This window comes from Nyctereutes procyonoides, unplaced genomic scaffold (assembly GCF_905146905.1).
Source record: "Nyctereutes procyonoides isolate TBG_1078 unplaced genomic scaffold, NYPRO_anot_genome, whole genome shotgun sequence".
NCBI lineage: Eukaryota > Metazoa > Chordata > Mammalia > Carnivora > Canidae > Nyctereutes > Nyctereutes procyonoides.
In genome coordinates, this window is record NW_026575139.1 from 35,060,624 (window position 1) to 35,082,486 (window position 21,863).

At 35.5% G+C, this 21,863-nt stretch overlaps 1 protein-coding gene across 1 annotated transcript in view; it reads left to right on the plus strand.

Annotated features, from left to right (window-relative positions):
• Window positions 1–21,863, plus strand: part of KCNH5 (potassium voltage-gated channel subfamily H member 5) — a 274,356-nt gene that overhangs the window by 151,679 nt on the left and 100,814 nt on the right. Inside the window, exon 8 of the mRNA XM_055304344.1 lies at window positions 20,275–20,474. Within this exon, the coding sequence (XP_055160319.1) occupies window positions 20,275–20,474 (200 nt within the window). The remainder of the gene's footprint in view (window positions 1–20,274; window positions 20,475–21,863) is intronic.

The following is a 21,863-nucleotide window of genomic DNA, read 5'->3' on the forward strand; positions in this document are numbered from 1 at the left end:
GTCCTGGGATCGAGTCCTGTGTCAGGCTCCCTGCATGGAGCCTGTTTCTCCCTCTGCCTGTGTCTCTGCCTCTCTCGGTGTCTTTCATGAGTAAATAATAAAATCTTAAAAAAAAAAGTTTTGAATATTCTTTTTATATATAGCTCAGTAATTTGCATTTAAACTTGATCCTCTTAAGGCTTGTTCTTTGTTAATTCATACATTTATTCAATAAACATTTATTATGATCTATTAGGCCCATCATGTCATAAGTACTATGTTACTGGACAATGAAAGAGTTTAATAAAGCAAGTGAAACAAGCTGATAGCACCATGCACATATAGTAGAAGTAAATAGAACACACACAGAGGAGGCAATTTTATGTGCTAGGGAGATTAAGCATAACCTCTTTTACTGAGAAAATGTTTTTATTGGAAACTTAGGATGCACAGAGATTTCTCATAAGGAGAGGGGGCAGTTTTAGAAGTTTCTCCAGTGACAAAAGCAAAATGCAAAGATTTGCTAAATATCTAGTGGCTGAGTCAGAATTGAAGTGTCTTTTGAATGATTATCTCATGATCTCTTAGCATTTTTGACTGTAATTTTTCTTCTTTTAAAAAAAATTTTAATCACGTTGTTGTTCTCTCCCTTTCTCAAGTCCTTAAGTTAGAAATACTCATTATTCAGATTATCTATATTGGGATTCATTTTTCAAAGTAATGTATGTTCGGCTAATTCCAGACTTTTGTTGCTTCCTCTCCCATATGCATTTCAAATTTGAACATGTCCAGGTTTTATTTCTTCCAGACTTTTGTTGCTTCCTCTCCCATATGCATTTGAAATTTGAACATGTCCAGGTCTTATTTCTTCCAGAAGAATGTGAACTAAGAATCAGTAGTGACAACATTTTTTCTCATTCTAAGCCTATTTATAGATGTATTGCTGACCATCAATTCTTTTTGTTGTTGTTGTTTGTTTCAAATTTTAAATTTAGATTCTAGTTACTTAATATCTTATAATATTGGTTTCAGGAATAGAATATAGTGACTTATTATAAAACACCCAGTGCTCAACACGACAAGTGCCCTTCCCTAAAGGTTTGTTTTTAAAGCTTTGTTAGATGAGTCTAAAATAGCCTCTTTTTTAAAAAAAATTAATTTATTTCTTTTGAGAGAGAGGGAGAATATGAGCATGAGTGGGGCCAGAGGCAGAGGGACAGAGAATCCTAAGCAGACTCCACACCCAGTAGGAAGCCCAACACAGGGCTTGATCCATGACCCTTAGATCATAACCAGAACCAAAATCAAGAGTCAGATGCTTAACTAACTGAGCCACCCAGGCACCCTGCCTTTACTCTTTTGCTAGTTTAAACCTATTCCTAAGACATGACTTTTCTGGGTTTTCTAGTGAATATCCTACATATTCAATGAGGTCTCTTCACTTTGGCTGGTTGGAAGGCAAATTTAGAACAGAGACCTTGGTTCAACCTACAGATTCACCAGCTATTTCTAGTTTGGGTTCAAGGAGTTTCACCCTATCCATACATTGTAGTGTACAGACAAAGACTCAAAGGGTCCTCGAGAGATTTCTGGAGTTTCTTTCTTTGTCATATTCATTTCTGATACTCTCTCATAAAAATTTCAGCTTCTTTAGCCTTCCCAAATTAACATCTCAGTCTCACCAACTCACCTTGATCATCTTGATCAACCTGAATTCCCTCCTTTCCTCATTCTGTGGTCAGTCGTTGGACTCATTTTGTTTATTTCCTGTCCCTCAGGGAAACAATGACATCCTGTTTGCTGCCCTACTTTTAAAAACTCTTGTTTCATATATTTCGTATATTTTTTCATTAGTTATAATGGAATGATATGGCTGTTATCAGTTCCTACATCTTGGTTGGACGAAGTCCAGATTTCATTTTTAGGAAGGCAGTTAACATTCCCTAAATATGTACCATAATTTTGGGTTGTTCAAAGATGAACTAAATGAGAAACAAGAATTACAGAAAATGAATCTTTCTAGTCTAAATTAGCCTTTTTGGCCTTTCATCTAGTGGTAATTTTAAAAATGTATTTGATACTATGTCATCTTATGGTTACTTGCTTTATAAAGTTTTTTTTTATAGTCTACATTTAAGAACAGTGAAGAAGAAATCCAGAGTGTATTTAAAATAGCAAGCAAATCTTACTAGAGTTTTAGAATTTGAGATTTGACTGATCACCTGCAGTCATTTCTTATATGCTTAGGAGGTATTTTTCTGACTTCCAAAATCTTCAGATAGCCCAATATAATACTGAAGTCAGATTTCAATTTTCCCATTTAACAATATACAGAGAGCTGGCAAGATTTCAAATATTACTTATAGAACTATCACTTTCATTTTTTTAAGTTGAAGCACAGTTGATATACAATGTTATATTAGTTTCAGGTGTACAGCATAGTGATTCAAGAGTTTCATACATTATACTATGTTCAACATGACAAGTATAGTTACCATCTGCCACCATACAACATTATTACTGTAGTATTGACTATAGTCCCTATGCTATACTTTTTGTTCCTATGACTTATTTATTTTATAACTGGAAGTTAGTATCTCTTTATCCCCTTCACCTATTTTGCCTATGCCCCCAACTCATTCCCCTGTGGCAATCAAAAGTTTGTTTTCTGTGTTGATAGGTTTGCTTCTATTTGTTGGTTCATTTGTTCTGCTTTTTAGATTCCACATATAAATAATGAAATCATATGGTATTTGTATTTCTCTGACTTATTTCACTTAGCATAATATGCTCTGTGTCCATCTTCGTTGTTGCAAATGGCAAGTTTGCATTCTTTTTTTATGGCTGAGTAATATTCCATTGTATATATATATATATAAACCTCAGTGTCTTTATCTATTCATCTTTGAGGGACACTAGGTTACTTCCAGATCTTGGCTATAGTTTACTCTTCATGAGTGCTTTGTATGTGGCAACCTCTGTGCAAACCATTTTACATGAATCATGTAATTCAACTATTCCTAAAATCATAGGCAAGATTTATTATTATTATTGATTTTTTCTTTTTGCTGAAGAGCTAGAAACTCGGAAAGATTAAATAACTTTTCCAAGTTTATTGACTATTGTGTGGGTGCTTTTGGGATTTGAATTTAGATTCTAAATGCAAAAATCCCATGCTCTTAATCTTACCAGCCATTTGAAAGGGAAAAGCACATTTATACAGAGGGTGCTCAGTTGCTTTAATTATGAGCTTCCTTGTGAAGTTCAAATTTTCTGTGGTAACAAATACACAAGCAAAGTGTTCAGCAAAAACCTCACTTCTTCAGGAATAAAGTTCTAGAAGATAAACTTTATGCTCTGTTCTTTCTTCTATGGGAGGATTTTTTATGTTTTAAATATGAATTATTTTCAGGCCCAGGACTCTCAGGCCTCTTGCATGCTTAAGAGTTAGTGGTTATTAAGCCCCCTAAAATACACTGTTATGTTAGAGGCCCGGGTTCCTAATTCGAAATAGAAAACTAGAACCAAATCAGCCCTTGGAATAGGAACCATCGGTTGACCTGTGCATATACAGAAATCACTTTGTGTCTGTCAGTAGTGGATTTGTGATAATCACTTCATGTGATTTGCAGTGTTCATGGCCTGCTCTCATTTCCAGCTTCTTTTATACCCTTCTACCTGATTCTTTTATTGGGAGAAAATATTGAGAAGGATTTTGGACATTTATGCTAAATAGTTATAGAATTTTATTATTTTCTTTTACTCCACATCTTTCCAGAAAAGTAAAAATAAGTGATTTCTTAAGTGACTCCAGACAATAGCTAAAGCAATTTAAATCACTGGATCATTAAACAATCATTCTTACCAAATTTAATGTTTCTGACTTAGTTGGAAAACTCACTTTTACTGAGTGCCCACGGATGTAAAACATATTGACATGTGCTTGAATCTCTGATTTGTGTCTAGTTCTTATTTTCAGATAAATCATATGAGTTTTCCTAATGACTGAAACAATTACAAAAGGCATTTACTTGACTCATCAAGAGCCACATTATAGATCTATAAATTAGTAACAACGTAATGAGCTTTATGATCTACATCCACCTTATAGATGTGAATGCCAAGTAAAACTTGGTTATTGTGAAATAACTGAGTTTTCAGGTTCTTTTGTTCTCCCAGAAAAACCTAATAGTACTCCGTTCTTATAGCTGGAACATGATCGTTGGCAGAGATGTCAGTCAGGCGGCTATGGCGGTAATTCAGCCGAGAGATGATGAGTGCCTTCAATAGGGCAGTGGCGATATGGATGGGGAGAAGAGACATATTTCTTACCCATAAGTGGGGAATAATGCCCAACCCCTTGTTTGTTAGAAAGATTAAATGGGAATGTGAAAGCACTTGTAAATAGTGAAAGCTGGAAAATCTTAGGTGGCATATTTCTTTTTGTTCATATTGTTAATGACAGCTGTCAGCCACAGTCACCCAGCCTCTTCATGTAAATGTTCAATTTTAACCTACTGTCAGGTTATGTACTACCTGACAGGAGCCCTGGAGATCTTTTTCATCACATGCTTATTATAGTTGACATTTCTGTCACAGTGATGTGCCCAGTAAAATGAACTTGGTATGGCTTTATTCCATACACATCAGACCTTGGCAGTAATGATTTATTGAAAAGGTGAACATTCGGTACCAAGTGTTATTAGAAAAGAATGAAACCTAGTAATGTGGGAGATAGAGAAGACATTTAGTAATATATCATGTCATGTTTCAGGGGATACACAGTGCTTCATGGGGTACACAGTCTTGCACGTTAGAAAGATGAGGATAATTTTATCAAATCAAGAATTAAAGCCTTTGAAACCTACTAAACCAATGCTATTTCTGTTGACCTAATAGGTTTGTATTGGCTCCATTCATTAAAGGCAATTAGCTGAGTTTTGCATTTCAGCCAGCAACTAATGAATAGGCTTAGGGTGGAAAGTTTCCCTGGCTAAAATACTCAAAGTTTCCACAAATCATAGTTCCCAAGAATAGTAAGTGGAGTAATGTATTCTCTTATTTCATGATGGATTATTTTCATGTCTCCATATATCATCACATGGATTTGTTCATTTAATTGGATGATGATATGATTGTCTTTACGTGATAGTCTCTTGGTGATTAGTCTTTAAAAGACCCAATCCTGTTTAAACACAGGATAGGAATTTATCTTTAAAGTAAGTCAGTGAGACAGTCCCACTTTCTGTGTTCCCTTGCCACTGTTTTGTGGGTCGCAAAGTGACATTCTCTAAATGAATCTTAAGTCAGGGCACCTGGATCGCTCAGTTGGTTAAGTGTTAAGCGCCTGCCTTCGGCCCATGGCATGATCCTGGAGTCCTGGGATCGAGTCCCACGTTGGGCTCCCTGCATGGAGCCTGCTTCTCCCTCTGCCTGTGTCTCTGCCTCTCTCTCTCTCTCTCTTTCTCTTTCTCTGTCTCTCATGAATAAATAAATAAAATCTTAAAAAAAAATAAAGTCAGTCAGCGAGGTGCCCTATAATATATGAAATGCATGTTTATAAATGCATGCTTAACATCAGTTAGCCTTTCATATAATTTAATTTATTGCTCCAAGCAATGCATAAGGTTCTCCTCAGAAATGCACAATTCATGGAAAATATGTTTTCTTGTTTACAATAAAATTTACATTTTATATAGGGAAGCAAAAGGTACACAACTGAAGAGATTTACAAAGAGATTTAGGAAGGTATAGATCAAAGTAAAGGAAGATAGTACACACTGAATCGACAGAGAGCCGAGATATGGCAGATGCTGCCAGGACTGCAAGGATATAACTGTATGAGTCTGCTGATTCTTCCTCATGTCTTTGGTTGGTTTATTTTTTTCTCTCTCTCTCTCTGCCAGTCCCTGCTCTGTTTCAGATGCTCTTAACTTCTTCACAGAGATGTTTACCAACCTGCCTTTCTATCTAAACCTGCCTTTAGTGTCTCTCACATTCCAGTGCAAGCTGTCTATACCTAAAAGACTAAGGTTTTTCAAATAGCATTTTACACTTTCTTCATCAAACACTGACTTAAGACTCAAGTTTTTTTGTTTATTTATTTATTTATTTTAAAGATTTTATTTATTTATTCACGAGAGACACACAGAGAGAGAGAGAGAGAGAGGCAGAGACACAGGCAGAGGAAGAAGCAGGCTCCATGCCGGGAGTCTGATGTGGTACTCAATCCTGGGACTCCAGGATCACACCCTGGGCCAAAGTCAGGCACTAAACTGCTGAGCCACCTGGGGATCCCAGTTTTTTGGTTTTAAAGATTTTATTTATTTATTCATGAGACACATATATAGAGAGAGGTGGAGACACAGGCAGAGGGAGAAGCAGGATCCTGCAAGAAGCCCGATTTGGGGCTTGATCCCAGATCCCGGGATCACATTCTGAGCTGAAGGCAGATGCTCAATGGCTGAGCTACCCAGGCGTCCCAAGACTCAATTATTTTTTTAAAGATTTTATTTATTTATTTATTTATTTATTTATTTATTTATTTACTTGAAAGAGAGAGAGATAGAGAGACGGAGAGAATGAATGTTAGCAGAGGTGAGGGGAAGGGCAAAGGGAGAGGGAGAAGCATGCTCCCCACTGAATGGGGAGCCAGGCATGGCGCTCAATCCCAGGACCCTGGGATCATGACCTGAGCCAGAGGCAGACGCTTAACACTTAACCAACTGAGGGATCCAGGTGCCCTGACTTAAGATTCATCTAGAGAATGCCACTTTGTGACCCACAAAACAGTGGCAAGGGAACACAGAGAGTCTGCCTAAAACCCAACAACTCTGGCTAGAGAGAGCAACAGACTTGCAAATTCACCTATACTGTCCCTCACCTTGCTCTCTACCACTGCCTGGATTATTTTTCAATCATATTCAAGTTTGGCCTCACCACCTAGCACTCACTCCTTCTCTTGCTTTTACTATAGGTGAGTGTTACCTTTTGTAACTAGTTCCTTCTCCAGGTCAATCTGTGACACTGGTTCATGTAGCACCACCAATTTTTAGGTTTGCTAAAATGGATTCCTCATTGCTGGCCTGCATTAGCATCCTGGGACAATGGCAACCATTTCTCATACACTCTAATGCCTGTACCTGTTCCCTCCTGCCTACTGCAGGGATTGTGAAATGATTTTCCATGGAGATCTGCAAAATGTTCCTAAGGTTTTAATGAATAAAAAGCGTTCCAAGAACAAACAACTATGAAAAATGGTGTCTTTACTGCAAGGCTTCTCAGAGCTTTTGATATGTTAATAAGCATTGTGATATGCTAATGTGAATTGGGACTCTGAGAGAGAGCACTAATAGAAAACTTATTTGATCCAGAAACTATTTTTTTTAGATTTTTTTTTTAGACATCTGTTAAAGTCATAGAGAATTATAGTGTTCCAAAGAATATAGTTTGCAAATTCCGGGTTGCTCCATCAAATCAAATTCTTGTAAGTCATTTTGCCTTCTCTAGACATAAGTTTCTCATCTCACTTATATCTTTATTTTAAGCACTCAGGGTCAACTATATTAGTCTGTCTACAGTCCCAGCAACAAATGATGTAAGGGTTTCCACTTCTAGAGCCTTGGTTTTATACTTTCTGCTGTTCAGATGACTGTAAAAAGAGATTTGGAGAATATTGTATGTTAGGAGAAAATGACATGATTCCTTTTAGGCACCACACTAGGCAGTTTGAGGAATGCATTCATCCGAATAAAGTGATATGTGTGTAGGCACTTGCAACATGAGACTGTAGGGCACAAAAACATGCTAGCAATCTAGGTCAGATGATAATGGATCCCATGAATGGCCAGTCTTCCTCAAGGAGTGAGTTCTGATGCAAAAGACTGTTAGAAACCTATAGACCTTGTTTCTCATCATGAGAGGAGAGACCATAGGAAGAGGAATTGGAGTAAGAATGGAGTGACACATAGTGTCTCTAGTTTACCTAGGACAGATCGACTCACTCCTGTTGTCCCAACATAATATTGAGAATGTCCTCTTTTACTCTCAGAGGGTGTAGGTTTGAATGATTAATTGGACAGATACCTTAGATAAGGGAGGAGACAAGAGCCAGGAGAGGAACAGTGTGTCCTAAAAGTGAAGGAGGTAGCACTAGAGTAATGAGAGTTGTCAAGGGCAGTGTTAAGTCAGCAATGATGAAGCTAACCTGTAATTTTAATGTAAAACACCCTTAGTAGGACTGTAAGGTCAACCTGTTCATTTTTGACCTTAGTAACTCTTCCAGAGCATTTTGCCAAATGTATAATTATTTAATGATCAGGGTATTTATTGTGTTGATATTTTGTCAGATTTCTGATACCTTGCTTAAGAACATTTTTAAGGAGTACGAGAACATTTATAATCATTCCTGGGGGATCCCTGGGTGGCGCAGCGGTTTAGCGCCTGCCTTTGGCCCGGGGCGCGATCCTGGGACCCGGGATCCAGTCCCACGTCGGGCTCCCGGTGCGTGGAGCCTGCTTCTCCCTCTGCCTGTGTCTCTGCCTCTCTCTCTCTCTGTGTGTGTGACTATCATAAATAAATAAAAATTAAAAAAATTTAAAAAAATCATTCCTGAGTACAGAATTTTATAACCAAATTGCTTCCAGTCTTAATTTAAAAACTTAAAATATGTACATAAAGTTGCACACCTCTGTACCTCTCATAGTGCCTATCATTGTTTACATACAGCAGGCACTTAATACATGTGTGCTTGATATGTTTGTGAATACCCTGACTATTGGCCAATGCACAGGGGGCCTAATTATATTTATAAAATGGCTAAAATACCATTCTTAAAAAGTTTTGACAGTGTACATAAAACTTACTGTCTTTATGCTCACACAAACTCATGGTATAATTTCACCAAAAAAGGGAGAGAGTCCCTATCACCGTTCTGTTTCATCTTAGTCAGCAACTTTTGTCAGTCATACTCTTTGTTGAAGAATATCTAGTTATTCTTGAGGATTCTGGAGGAAATAGATGATATTGGTCCTGGCTTAAGAAGCTTAAAGAATACATTCATTCAAGGATAATAATGCCTTTCCTTTGATGAAGTGTTTGCTATGCATTACATGAAATTCTAATAAGGAGTAAGATTGTTCATGCACTGTATAGGCAGCCAGAGAGATACAGTCGTGCTAATGTTCTATTATGTTCACATAGTCAGAGAAATCCTCATATCTCTTTATTTATAGAAGGCTAAATTAACTTTCATTTATTCCTTCACTGAGCAAAACTCTGACTTGCTTTGAAAAAAGTCAAGGATATAATTTTTTACACTCAGTAGCTTAGAGGTTAGGGGGGAGGTGATAAAATAAATGAGAAAAAAAAATGTACTGAGTCTGGCAGATAGATTACTTTTTCCCATTGTAGAGATCCTGCAGTTTCTCTCAGAGTGCCTTTACCTTCTAGGCTATGTGCATGTACTAAATATTTTTAAGAAAGAAAAAATTAATTCCTGATTAATATTGATATGTATCATGTGTATATATTTAACATTGTATCATGGTGATTAGGGATAAGCAACATAAACTAGAATTTTCCTTTTATGTTACAGAGATATCAATCAATAAATTTTGTTTTCTACTGTATTAAATGACCATTTGGGTATTGTGGCAACCATAATAGATTTAAGGGCTTAGGAGTCTGTATTCATGTAAGCATATCCTAGTTTAGTGAGGAGCCAAAAACAGTTCTTGGTTCATCTCACCTAAGGGGTGTATCTTGTTTCTATTTGACCTATAATCTAGACCCTAGGAGTATTTGATTCTTTGAGATCTGCTGTTCATACTGAAGAACTTTTGGACATATCACTGATTAGTAAACAGCTAACATGGCTATAATAGGCCTGCTGCGGGATAGAATGGTTATTATTTACAATATCAACATTAAAATTGATGAGGATGTTGGGTTGTGGAGTTACTGAGGTTGAAGCTCTGACATGAATTTGGGCAGATTAATTTCCTGACTTTGTTTTCTTATGTTTGTAATGAGGATAAAATAGTAACTTAGGGCGATTATGTGAATTTGATGAGATAACAAAAATAAGGCTTATAATAAGTACTAAGTAAGGTTTGCTATCACCATTAGCATCTTGGGTTTTTAATGACTTCTCATGAATATGTCACCTGAGAGCTAAACTAATTGTCCTTTAAAGAGATTTATAGATTTGTCCTTTCTAAAAATGCAAATAACTTATTCTTTTTATAAAAATGGTACATGCTTATTGTAAAAATTTAAATGTAGACTACTTTAAGGAACATAAAATCACCACAAATTCTATTGCCCAAATACAACAACTATTAACATTTTGTAAACATTCTTCTAGTCATGTTTCTATGTATACTCATAAATTGAAAGCAAAGTTGCATAATAACATCTCTGTCACATTCTATTGGAAGTCACAAAGCCAGCCCAGATGAAAGGAAATCGATTCCACCTATGGTAGAGAAGCATACCAAAGATAGAAAGACAAGACAAAGACATGTGCACACCAAGATAGAAAATAAATTGTGATCATATTTGAAATCCACTGCAAGGGAATTGCATGATCAAAGATTTGGAAGTAAGAATGAATTGTATTGAAGGTCAGCAAGAAGATAGTTTGCAAGAGTATATGAGAAGCTCTTGGCTATTCTACAGGTATTGTTCTTAGGAGTCCTCAGGTTGTTGGCAATGCCACTTCACTTTTGGATCTTGAATCAATAATACTTGTGTTTTGGCACTAGGTATCTTAAGATTATTCAAATATTATATCTGGTGCTTCCATCTTAAGGTAAGCATAATAGTAACATCCACTTTATAGATATATAGAAAGAGTAAATGATTTAGTGTTACTTTCTACTTATGTTTCTTTTTATATTCTGATGCTAAAGATTACAAAAATGACTTGCAGATATTATTGCTAAAAACAAAGACTACTGGAAAGCAATTAAAATGTATATCTAATACAAAATAAACAGACAAGATCCATAAGTAAAAGAAATTCCATTTTTACTTTAATTGTACCATTCCAAACTCACTTTATTTTCTCACTTTTTTCCTTAGCTCATAAAGCTGGATTTATAACTAGATAAAGCAGGTTGACCTTTGCATTCCTTAAGATGAGGGGTGTAGGAAAATTTCTGTATCAAATCATTGAATTACTATAGTCTGAATCTTACCATTATAGTTTCCTTATTTTGTGTTTTAAGGTTTTTTAAAGAAAGATACAATATAAGAATTTATAAATATCCTGAAAAATACAGCTTATATCATATCATCTATTCATCAGATCAGATCATAATTGAACTTGTGTGTGTGAGAGAGAGATAAAGAGAGAGGGAGAATAGAGATGATAGAAGAGAAAATATGCCTTCTCCTAACTTAACAGAGGGGAAAAAATTTGGAAACAAAATAGAAGAACTAAAAGCACATATTATTAGTTAAGTAACTTGTAAAATATAATCTGTAATTTCAGTTGTTCCTAGAAACCAAAACATTAGCAATTTTTTGACATAGAAACATTAAAAAAATCTCTTTAATTGCAAAAACAGAAAGGTCCGTCATGCTATCTTTTCCAAATTGATGTTCTGCTTTTTTGTGTTTGTGCTGTTCTTTGCCCAGCTTGGCATCACCTGAAATGAATATATGTTATTTTCCTTAGTCATTTGTACTCACCTGAAGTTTTAGTGTTTCTTTGTAACTATGATTTTTGAAACATAACATCAAAATAAAAGTATCTCTTTTCCCTTCAGGCACGTCTGAGTGACTGTATCACTAGCAATCTCTATCTGTGTGCCTTTTTATTTCCAAATCTCACATTTATCCTTCCTCTGTTTCTTTCTAAGATGGCTTTAGAATTTCTGAGAAACAAAAGAAGAGTGACCAGCATTCCAAGGATGGCAGATTGAGCAGGGCCCTTGCTTGAGATGGTGCTTAGTACCTAAGACAGCTCCCTCTAAAGTGTGTGTATGTGTGTGTGTGTGTGTGTGTGTGAGAGAGAGAGAGAGAGAGAGAGAGAGAGAGAGAAAGAGAGAGAGAGAGTGAGTGAGAGAGAGAGAGATCTCACCTTCGTATCAGCTGGGCAGTGTACCAACCAGGAGGATGTGATGTCCTAAGCAATGAAGTAGGCCCCTGTAAGAAGGGGGCTCAGGGTGGTAGTAGGTATACAAAAGAGAGGGATGAAATGGGCACTAGTGGGGGGCGGGAGCCTCTAAAGATAATACTAATTTTTGGTTGTCTTTGGTTGCCTGATATATTTTGATATTTTTTAGGAACTATTGTTTGATTCATAATAAGCAAATCTGAAATGATGAGGTCAGTATTTTATGAGCATCTATTATTATCAATCTATTATTATCACTCCTCTTATTTCAGAGTCCTTTTTTATATTTTCCAGCTAATCTTTATCAAAGCTACAAAAATTTCTATAGCTATATAATCAAGGTAAATATACTAATTTCACTAGAAGTGTAAATGAATTGTGCTGGATTAGAAAGAAAAATAAAATGGATTTGCTTAGCATAAAAAATAGAATAGCTATCATAGAAAGATGAAGTGAAGCTATTTTGATTCTTTGTTTTTACTTGAACTTTAATTTCTTAGAGTTCTTTGAATGAACAATCCTCTTATATCTTTCCATTCTCCTCTTTTCTTCCATCTTTGTTGTTACATTAGTAATTGATTAACATAAGTTTCTGTTATGTATTAATTTCATAAAATTAAGTGACTCAGGGTATATAGGAAATAATATCAATAATCACTTCATGTAATTATTGAGACTATTTTGATGTAGTCAGTTGTTATGGCACTCATGGGATCATCCATAAACTAGTGCATTCTGTCTAATATTATGCTATAATTTGCTTAGCTCCAAAAATTGTCCCTCTGTGTCCCAGTGCATCTCACTAGTTGGCATTTAATTCAAACAATGATTTAATCAACTCGTATTAACTGGAATTACTCCTTCAAAATTCCAACACTTCTTAGAAAGATAGTACATTAAATGGTTTTCAATATTTAACATAAAGTAATAAGATTCATTTCTAACTGGATAATTGGTGCATTTCAGGTACTAGATAGAATGGGGCATAGATTAAGTGAAGACTGGAAAAGAAAATTTCTGCTCATAAGTAGATGCCTAGAGGGTGCCTACATATGTGGGTCATTGCAAAAGAGCATCCAGGGAAACCAGGAGCCATTATAAGAGAATTGGAAGGAGAAGAAGACTTCAAAACCACAGGTTTCTGAACATCAGCTTCTTCACTTTGTTCTAAGACCAACAGGAATCATATCATATATTTTAACAGGCTGGGAGCTATCCATACAATCACAGATTGATGGGACATCTTCCTTCTACATCTTGAATATCATTATTAAAGGTGGACTTTAGTGAATGTAAATAGAAATGGAAATGATGGTTAAAGCACCTACATGGTTTAAAGGTTACCAGAAATGCATTTTCATAGCAACATTTTTAATTGCTTATTCTAAGGCCAATATTTACTTGCCAAGATTTATAAGAAGGTAATTAGGAAAAGTAAATGTTGGATGTCATCATGAACAGGCACAAAAAGTCTAAAAAGTACAAATCATTAATGAGATGAATGGATGCAGCTTGACCTAAGGAACAAACAAAATGAAGTGACTGGAGAATGTAACTCCTTCAGAGACCCAGATATCATCATCTTATCTGTTTCAGTGAGGAACTCCTAAGAGTGGAAGCTGAGTTACAATTAATTCACTAAGCATAGATTTTTGTTTGATTCTGCAAATTACTTAACCATAAGAAATAAACTATATTAGTTTATATACTTAGACTGGCTCTATGTTTATTTGTGAATTTTTGTAACCTATGAAAAGGAAAAGATCATTAGCCTTCTTTCAAAGAATGTGATTTGGTAGAATTAAAGACTGTATTTTTTCTATAGAAAGTAGTGCTATTACTTGGGAGCAGAAACTGCATCTTTTTATCATCATATCCTTAGTGGCTAGTGTAGTGGCTGGTATAAAATAAATGTTCAGTATATATCTACTGAAGTCAACAATGTGAATGAATAATGAAATAAATGATTAGTAATGGCATTATTCAATCTTTTAATCTGTGCCTCCTTTTGAAAACATTAAACATTCATGACTTTAATGCTTATATTATAAAAATAATAGATGTTTTAGAATTTGAAAATATAAAGTATATGAAAGGTTTTAAAACTATCTCCTAAAATATACTATTGAGTTCTGATGTGCATTGTAAGGAGATCACTCCCCTCACCCCCCAAGTTTTCTATCCTGTTGAGAATCATTCTATTTTATTAAGGTTTAAATTATTTTAGTTGTATAACTAATCAAACATAGCAGCTTAAAATAAGAATAGCCATTTATTTTACTCTTGAATCTAATTTATGCATGGATAGGAGGGCATAACTTATTTCTGATCCATGTGGTATTAACTGGGGTAGCTTGAGTGGGTCTGGAAATCCACTTCTTAGTTGGCTCAGCCACAGACATGGCTGGTTAGCTGATGTTGTCAAGATGTGTGCTGCACACATAGTTATGGGTTGATGGAGCATTTTCCTTCATGTCTTTTATAATTAAAAAATATTTTACTTATTTATTTTGAGAGAGAGAGAGAACATACATGCGTGAGAGTGTGGGAGCAGGGAAAGGGGCAGAGGCAGAGGCAGAGGCTGAGGGCGAGAGACAATCTCAAAGCAGTCAGCCTGGAGCCCAAAACAGGGCTTGATCTCACAACCCTGACATTATGATCTAAGCCAAAATCAAGAGTCGAACTTAACTGACTTGCCACCCAGACACTCCTCCTTCATATCTTAACTATGATTATTAAATGGAAATAGAAATAAAAAGTGATTACTGAATCACCTATATAGCCTTAAGTGTTGCCAGAGATGTCTTCTTACATCAGTATTTTAAACTGCCCAGTTTAAGGCCTGTGCTTAGAAGGGAGCTCAGCTATGGCTATTGGCTAGGTACCTTGATTCCTCTTTGTGTAGCCCTCTTTAGAAGAGTGCTTGGACTCCCTCAGGACATGGAAGGTACATTCCAAGAGCTAGTGTTCAAACACCAAGGAATTGCAAGTTTCTAGTTTTTTAAGTCTTAGGCCCAGACACTGGCATATGAGCACAGTAACTGTATTCTATTGGTTAGTCATAGAGTAGGCCTGAATTCAAGGGGAAGGGGTGTAGATACTGCCTGTCAGTGGAAAAGTTGTCAGAGATTTGTGGCCATCTTTAATCTACCACAGTTATCTTCAAAATAATTTCTTTGTGGAAGAAAATATAAGACTCTTTAGATAAGGTATTTACTAATCTGTATGCCAGAATTACTAAGACTTTAAATATGAGGAGCTTGCAAAAGTAGCTTGTCTAAATTTGTCTTAAGCCTAAAAGGCTAAGGGAATGCATATAAAAAGAGGCTTATCAAATTTTAATAAATTAGCCTAATTATGATTAATAAAGTAGGTGAATTGACTATATAGCATTGCATTCAAAGGGTAAAATTGTATAAGAGACCTTTACAAAACTGGCCAAGCCAAGCATGGGCATTATGTTTGATGAATGATAATGGGTCTTCCCAATTTATTTATTATCTTAATATAGCCAGGACATGTGTCACCTTAGCTTCTAAATATTTTATTCTCCTACTCTCATTAATAATGTATATTCCATCTGTGTTTTTGTATCACCAGTAGTGAGACTTTGATTAGCAAAAAGGATGTTTCTGAAAAAAATGTTCCTTAGGTTTTTGGTGTGTACTGGAAAAAATATAAATATATATAACACTTACTATGTTCCAGAACCTGGTCTGTGTTCTAGAAAGACAGTAGGGAACACAAAAGACAAGGCTTGAAATACAGTGGTAAGCAAAAAGAACAAGGCCTATGCCTGCACTCAGAGAATTCGCATTTCTAGTGGGGAAGATTGATAAGCATATAAGTGAGTAAATAAATAAATAAGTAAATAAAGTAGTGATAAAAAAGATTAAGAATTTAGGTGTAGTAAGGTAATAGAGAGTGATCTAGGAGAAAGGTGATGTTTAACAGAATGGGAGAAGATATTTGCAAATGACATATCAGATAAAGGGCTAGTATCCAAGATCTATAAAGAACTTATTAAACTCAACAGCAAAGAAACAAACAATCCAATCATGAAATGGGCAAAAGACATGAAGAGAAATCTTACAGAGGAAGACATAGACATGGCCAACATGCACATGAGAAAATGCTCCGCATCACTTGCCATCAGGGAAATACAAATCAAAACCACAATGAGATACCACCTCACACTAGTGAGAATGGGGAAAATTAACAAGACAGGAAACCACAAATGTTGGAGAGGATGTGGAGAAAGGGGAACCCTCTTGCACTGTTGTTGGGAATGTGAACAGGTGCAGCCCCTCTGGAAAACTGTGTGGAGGTTCCTCAAAGAGTTAAAAATAGACCTGCCCTACTACCCAGCAATTGCACTGTTGGGGATTTACCCCAAAGATACAGATGCAATGAAACGCCGGGACACCTGCACCCCAATGTTTATAGCAGCAATATCAACAATAGCCAAACTGTGGAAGGAGCCTCGGTGTCCATCGAAAGATGAATAAAGAAGATGTGGTCTATGTATACAATGGAACATTATTCAGCTATTAGAAACGACAAATACTCACCGTTTGCTTCAAGGTGGATGGAACTGGAGGGTATTATGCTGAGTGAAGCAAGTCAATCGGAGAAGGACAAACATTATATGGTCTCATTCATTTGGGGAATATCAAAATAGTGAAAGAGAATAAAGGGGAAAAGAGAGAAAATGAGTGGGAAATATCAGAGAGGGTGACCGAACATGAGAGACTCCTAACTCTGGGAAATGAACAAGGGGTGGTGGACAGGGAGGTGGGCAGGGGGTTGGGGTGACTGGGTGATGGGCACTGAGGGTGGGCACTTGACAGGATGAGCACTGGGTGTTATTATATGTTGGCAAATCGAACTCCAATAAAAAAATATACAAAGAGAGAGAGAGAGAGAGAGAGAGAGAGAGAGAGAGAGAGAGAGAAAGGTGATGTGTTTGGAAAAGGTAGTCATGGAAGCCTCTGTGGTGAGTTGGATTTTAAGCAAATACTTGAATGAGGAGAGAAAATAGACCAGGTGAAGATCTTAGAGAAGAGTACTGTAGGCACTATATATAATGAAATATTACCCAGCCATAAAAAGGATAAGCTCTTGCTGTTTGTGGTGACACAGATAGACTTAGAAGGTATTAGGCAGAATGAGAAGAAGACCAGTGATTCTCCAAGGGATAAGAAGAATACTATTAAATTAAAATGATAAGATTAGTTGATGATTGCCATGTTGTTGTCAAATATAAAGGCTATTAAAAATAGACATTTTGGGGGGCACCTGGGTGGCTCAGTCAGTTTAAGCATCTGACATTTGATCTCAACTCAGGTCTTGATTTCAGGGCCATGAGACTGGGCTCCACGCTGGGTGTGAAGGCCACTAAAAAATTTTTTTTTGACATTTTGGCAAATACACATACCACACAGAGATGTACACATTTATCTTGGGAACAGAGTCTGGTAGGAAGCAGTGTTTTGCTTGCTATGGAATATTGTACTTTCTCTTACTATAGTTTTTGAAATGTATGATAGTCCTAAGCATTGAAAATATTAAAGAAGAAGAAGTTTCTCTTTTCAAAAATATAGATATATTACACAGATCTACACATGTGATAAAATTTTATAGAATCACATATGAAGAATGCATCTAAAACAATGGTGAAATACGAATAAGATCTATGGTCTTATTAAGTGTATTGTGCCATTTTCAATTTCCTGGTTTTGATAAATGACTTTAGTTGTGTAAGATGTCATCACTGTGAGAAATTGCATGTGGGTTATACATATGAATTTTCTGCACAATTTTTGAAACTTAGATCAAAGTAAAAAAAAATTTAATATAAATACATGTAATTGAATATCTTACTTTAAATCCTGACCTTGTTTATTAGTCTTATCCAGAGTAAGCTGCCATACTCCCATGAAAATGGGAAGCAGAAGTGGATATCTTTGTAATATGCCAAACTTAATGGGATGTTGATTATATTCTTCATTTATTAATGCTGCACACTTTTAATACTTTGGCAGTTTTATTCATGTTTTAGTACTTAAACTTTTTATATGAACAGAATGTGTGCATATTTAATGTACCCGAAAAGATGAAATGTGTGGTAATTTGTTAAACTAAAAGGCAGTAGTAAGACACTTTGGCAAATACAGCATATTGCAAGCATTTTAGGGAGCCAAACAACCTAAACATGTCAAAATAATAGGTAGTTCTGTGATATTTATTGACAACTTATAATAGCTGAACAGTAGTAAAAAAATGATTGTAACCTTATTTCATTAACTTCTGAAATGTTTGTTATTTTAAAAACATAAATTTTCTTTATCTTTCTTTCCTGAAAATGAAAACTTCCATTTTTTTATACGATTCATCTGTCATTATTTTGTTTGTATTTCTGTATTTGTCTTTCCTAATATCAACAATGATGGAATAGAGATATTAAATCTATGATTACCTATTTTTTGTTTTTGTTTTTAAATATATATATTCAAAGATTTAAAGATCCATCTTGCCACTGGCAATGACATGGATGGACCTAGAGTGTATAATGCTAAGTTAAATAAGTTTGAGAAAGACAAATACCATATGATTTCACTTATATGTGGAATTTAAGAAACAAAACAAATGAACAAAGAAAAAAAAAAGAGACAAACCAAAAAACAGACATTTAACTATAGGGAATAAACCAATGGTTCCCAGAGAGGTTGTGGGTGGAGAGGATGGATGAAGGGGATGGAGAAGTACATTTATCTTGATGAGCCCTGGGTAATGCATAGAATTATACTGTACACTTGAAACTAATATAACTGTAAGTTAACTACACTGGAAGTAAATGAATGAATGAATGAAGAAATGTCAGCACTATATTGTTCCTACTCAATTTTAACAAAATATCATCAGTCTTAAAAATTGTTCTGAACTGGCATCAAAATCCCTAAATAACAGCAAAAAACAACTGAGTAAATGCTTATAAAATCATAGCTTTCTGTGGTGAAATTATAATTTGTTATATTCAAAGAATAACTGTTCTTAAAAAAATGAATGATTTTCTGAAAATAGATTAAGGTTTGGAAATTGCTTCACTAGCTTGATTTTATACCACTTTCATCAAATGGATTTGGCTGATGAAACTGAAATGAAATAGACCGTACTGGGTTTAGAGGAGTCATTTTTCAAATGCTCAGAGGAGGTAGAATGGAAGTGACCACTAGCTGATGCCCCATTCTTTTGTGAAATGCTTATGGAATGTATGTGGTTACTAAACATTGTGTTTATGAATATTAGGGGGAATAAAGTACTGCCCCTTTTCAAAAGATCTTACTGTCAATCAAGGAATGGAACCAAACGGACAGGATACAGTGGGGTGGGTGGGATTGGAGGTATGTTGAGTTTAGACTGAACTCAATTATTTTTAAAAAGCTTTTACAAGATGAAGTCAACATTAGTAGCCCTCCCACATCTGAAAAGAAAAGAGTTGATAAATTATGGGTTGAGGGAGGAGGTAGCAGTCACGGGCATTAAAATCCCTACTGCACTTACAGGACTTTATAGATATATAGCAATGGTTTGCAAGCTGACTTTACTCTTAATTAAAATGATGGAACCAAATAAATTACAATAATGGGATTAAACATGATATTAAACATGAGTTCAATAACTGGAATTTTCAGGCACTTGTAAAGTTTTAATTTAGCTATTTATTCCAGTCCTATTTCCTTCTTTAAAAAATAGAACTGTTTAATTTGTCCTTACACCCCATATTTCTGATGTTCTCTTAAAAATATTTATTAGCAGAGAAGTATTCCAAAAGCTGAAAGAGACAAGCAATGAATCATCAATCCCTGGAAAATTTAAATTGATCAGGCTTCATTCAGGAGGACACGGCAGCAAAATATCTTTTGCCTAAAGCTAGAATTTCTTAGGCAAATTCTAACTGGATTATCTAATTCTTCACTCTCATCATCATACTGATGGTAACATTTACTGAGTGGATACCCAATTCCAGGTACTCCTTTCAGGGGTTAATATGCATTAATCTTTAAAAGTTTATAAAAATATCTGTCAAATGATTCATTTATTTGGCCAATATTCATATTTATTTTTCACTTAGGATATTTATTTTATTTTCATTATTTCTTCTCTTTCAGCTCTTCTTTATGCAACTATTTTTGGAAATGTTACCACAATTTTCCAGCAAATGTATGCCAACACCAACCGATACCATGAGATGCTGAATAATGTGCGGGACTTTCTGAAACTCTATCAGGTCCCCAAAGGCCTTAGTGAACGAGTCATGGATTATATTGTCTCAACATGGTCCATGTCAAAGGGCATTGACACAGAGAAGGTATGGGTTATTATTATTATTGTTGTTATTTATTTTTCACTTCATTAGGATCTTCAGCTGCCTGTAGCTTTCTCACTCATATATTGCTTGTATAATTGCTTCATAAGTGTTCCTCTGTTTTTCATAAGTAACAAATCAATCAATTGTAGTGTCTATTGAGGGCTTAGAAGGTGCAAAGCACTCAACCATGAATCATTAATTTGGAAATTGTGGTTTCTGAAAACAACTAATTACTCCATTTCCCTAAAACACTTGTAACCACAGAGTAATTTGCTGCATTCCTCTAAAACTAAGTGCTGCTATCTCTCCTGGTCAATTTTATTCTTGTTTTCTCCTTTCATTTTTGCCTACTTAAAATTTAGAAAGAAACTTCCTTGCTTATAAACTAAAAAATGTATGTCTTCAATGCTGCCCTCCACTCAAATCTTTCCTGTCTCTCATACATGTTTACAAAACAACTTTTGATTCTTTATTTTCCTCTTTTCCTTACACATATCTATAAAGTGGATACCATCTTCCCATTCATCTGACATCTCTAATTTCTTGCTTGTCTCTTCATGAAACCTCTTCTAATTTTTCCCATCTATCTCATGTTAGGGGTAAAGGAGGACTCAAAGTCCTCCTTAAAATAAACAAAACCAAATTAAAAAAATAAATTCTCACTTCCTACACCCAGCTGATTCATGTCAAATACGTATGGGGGATGATATGTAGGGTTTGTGCACGAGTTTTAGAGAAAACCAGTGTTGAGCTCTTTTTCTTTGTAAGCATCTGTGGATATGATTATTTTTAGGTACTGAATTTTGACATGATAATCAGATAGTACATTACTTTCCTTGCTGTTTCCCACAAATTTGATTTGTTCTTTTAATCATATGATGTTGACTTGGAGTTTTTCTTTAAGGTGTTCATTAAGCACCTTTCAATGTCAAAGGGAAAGAGCAAATGAGCAAAGTACATGTTCAGCTGGAGGAATTTCACTTAGGTAGTTTTAAGCCAGAGCAGCTATTGTTAAGAGAGGATGGTTGAGGGGATATTTAGGGCCTGCATCTGGAAGAGTTGAGGGAAGGAAGCCTTCAAAGGAAGTGCAGGTGAGATCCTTGGGGGTAATTATCCGAGGGATCAAGAAAGAGGGTGAGATTTCTCCCTCTTTCAACATTTTATGAGCTGTGGTATTAATTTTCTAGTTAAATGGCCATTAAAATAGAATGTGTGACCACAGATGGGGGAAGGACAAACTACATTCTGTGGAATTTGATTTATATATGCCTGAGCTAAACAATATATGGTTAGAGGGGAGGGTATACAGAGAAGGAAGAGAAACTTTCACAGGGTACAGTGAGACTCAGTGTTTTAAGCATTAAGATGTTAAATGCATGTTGTCCTTTG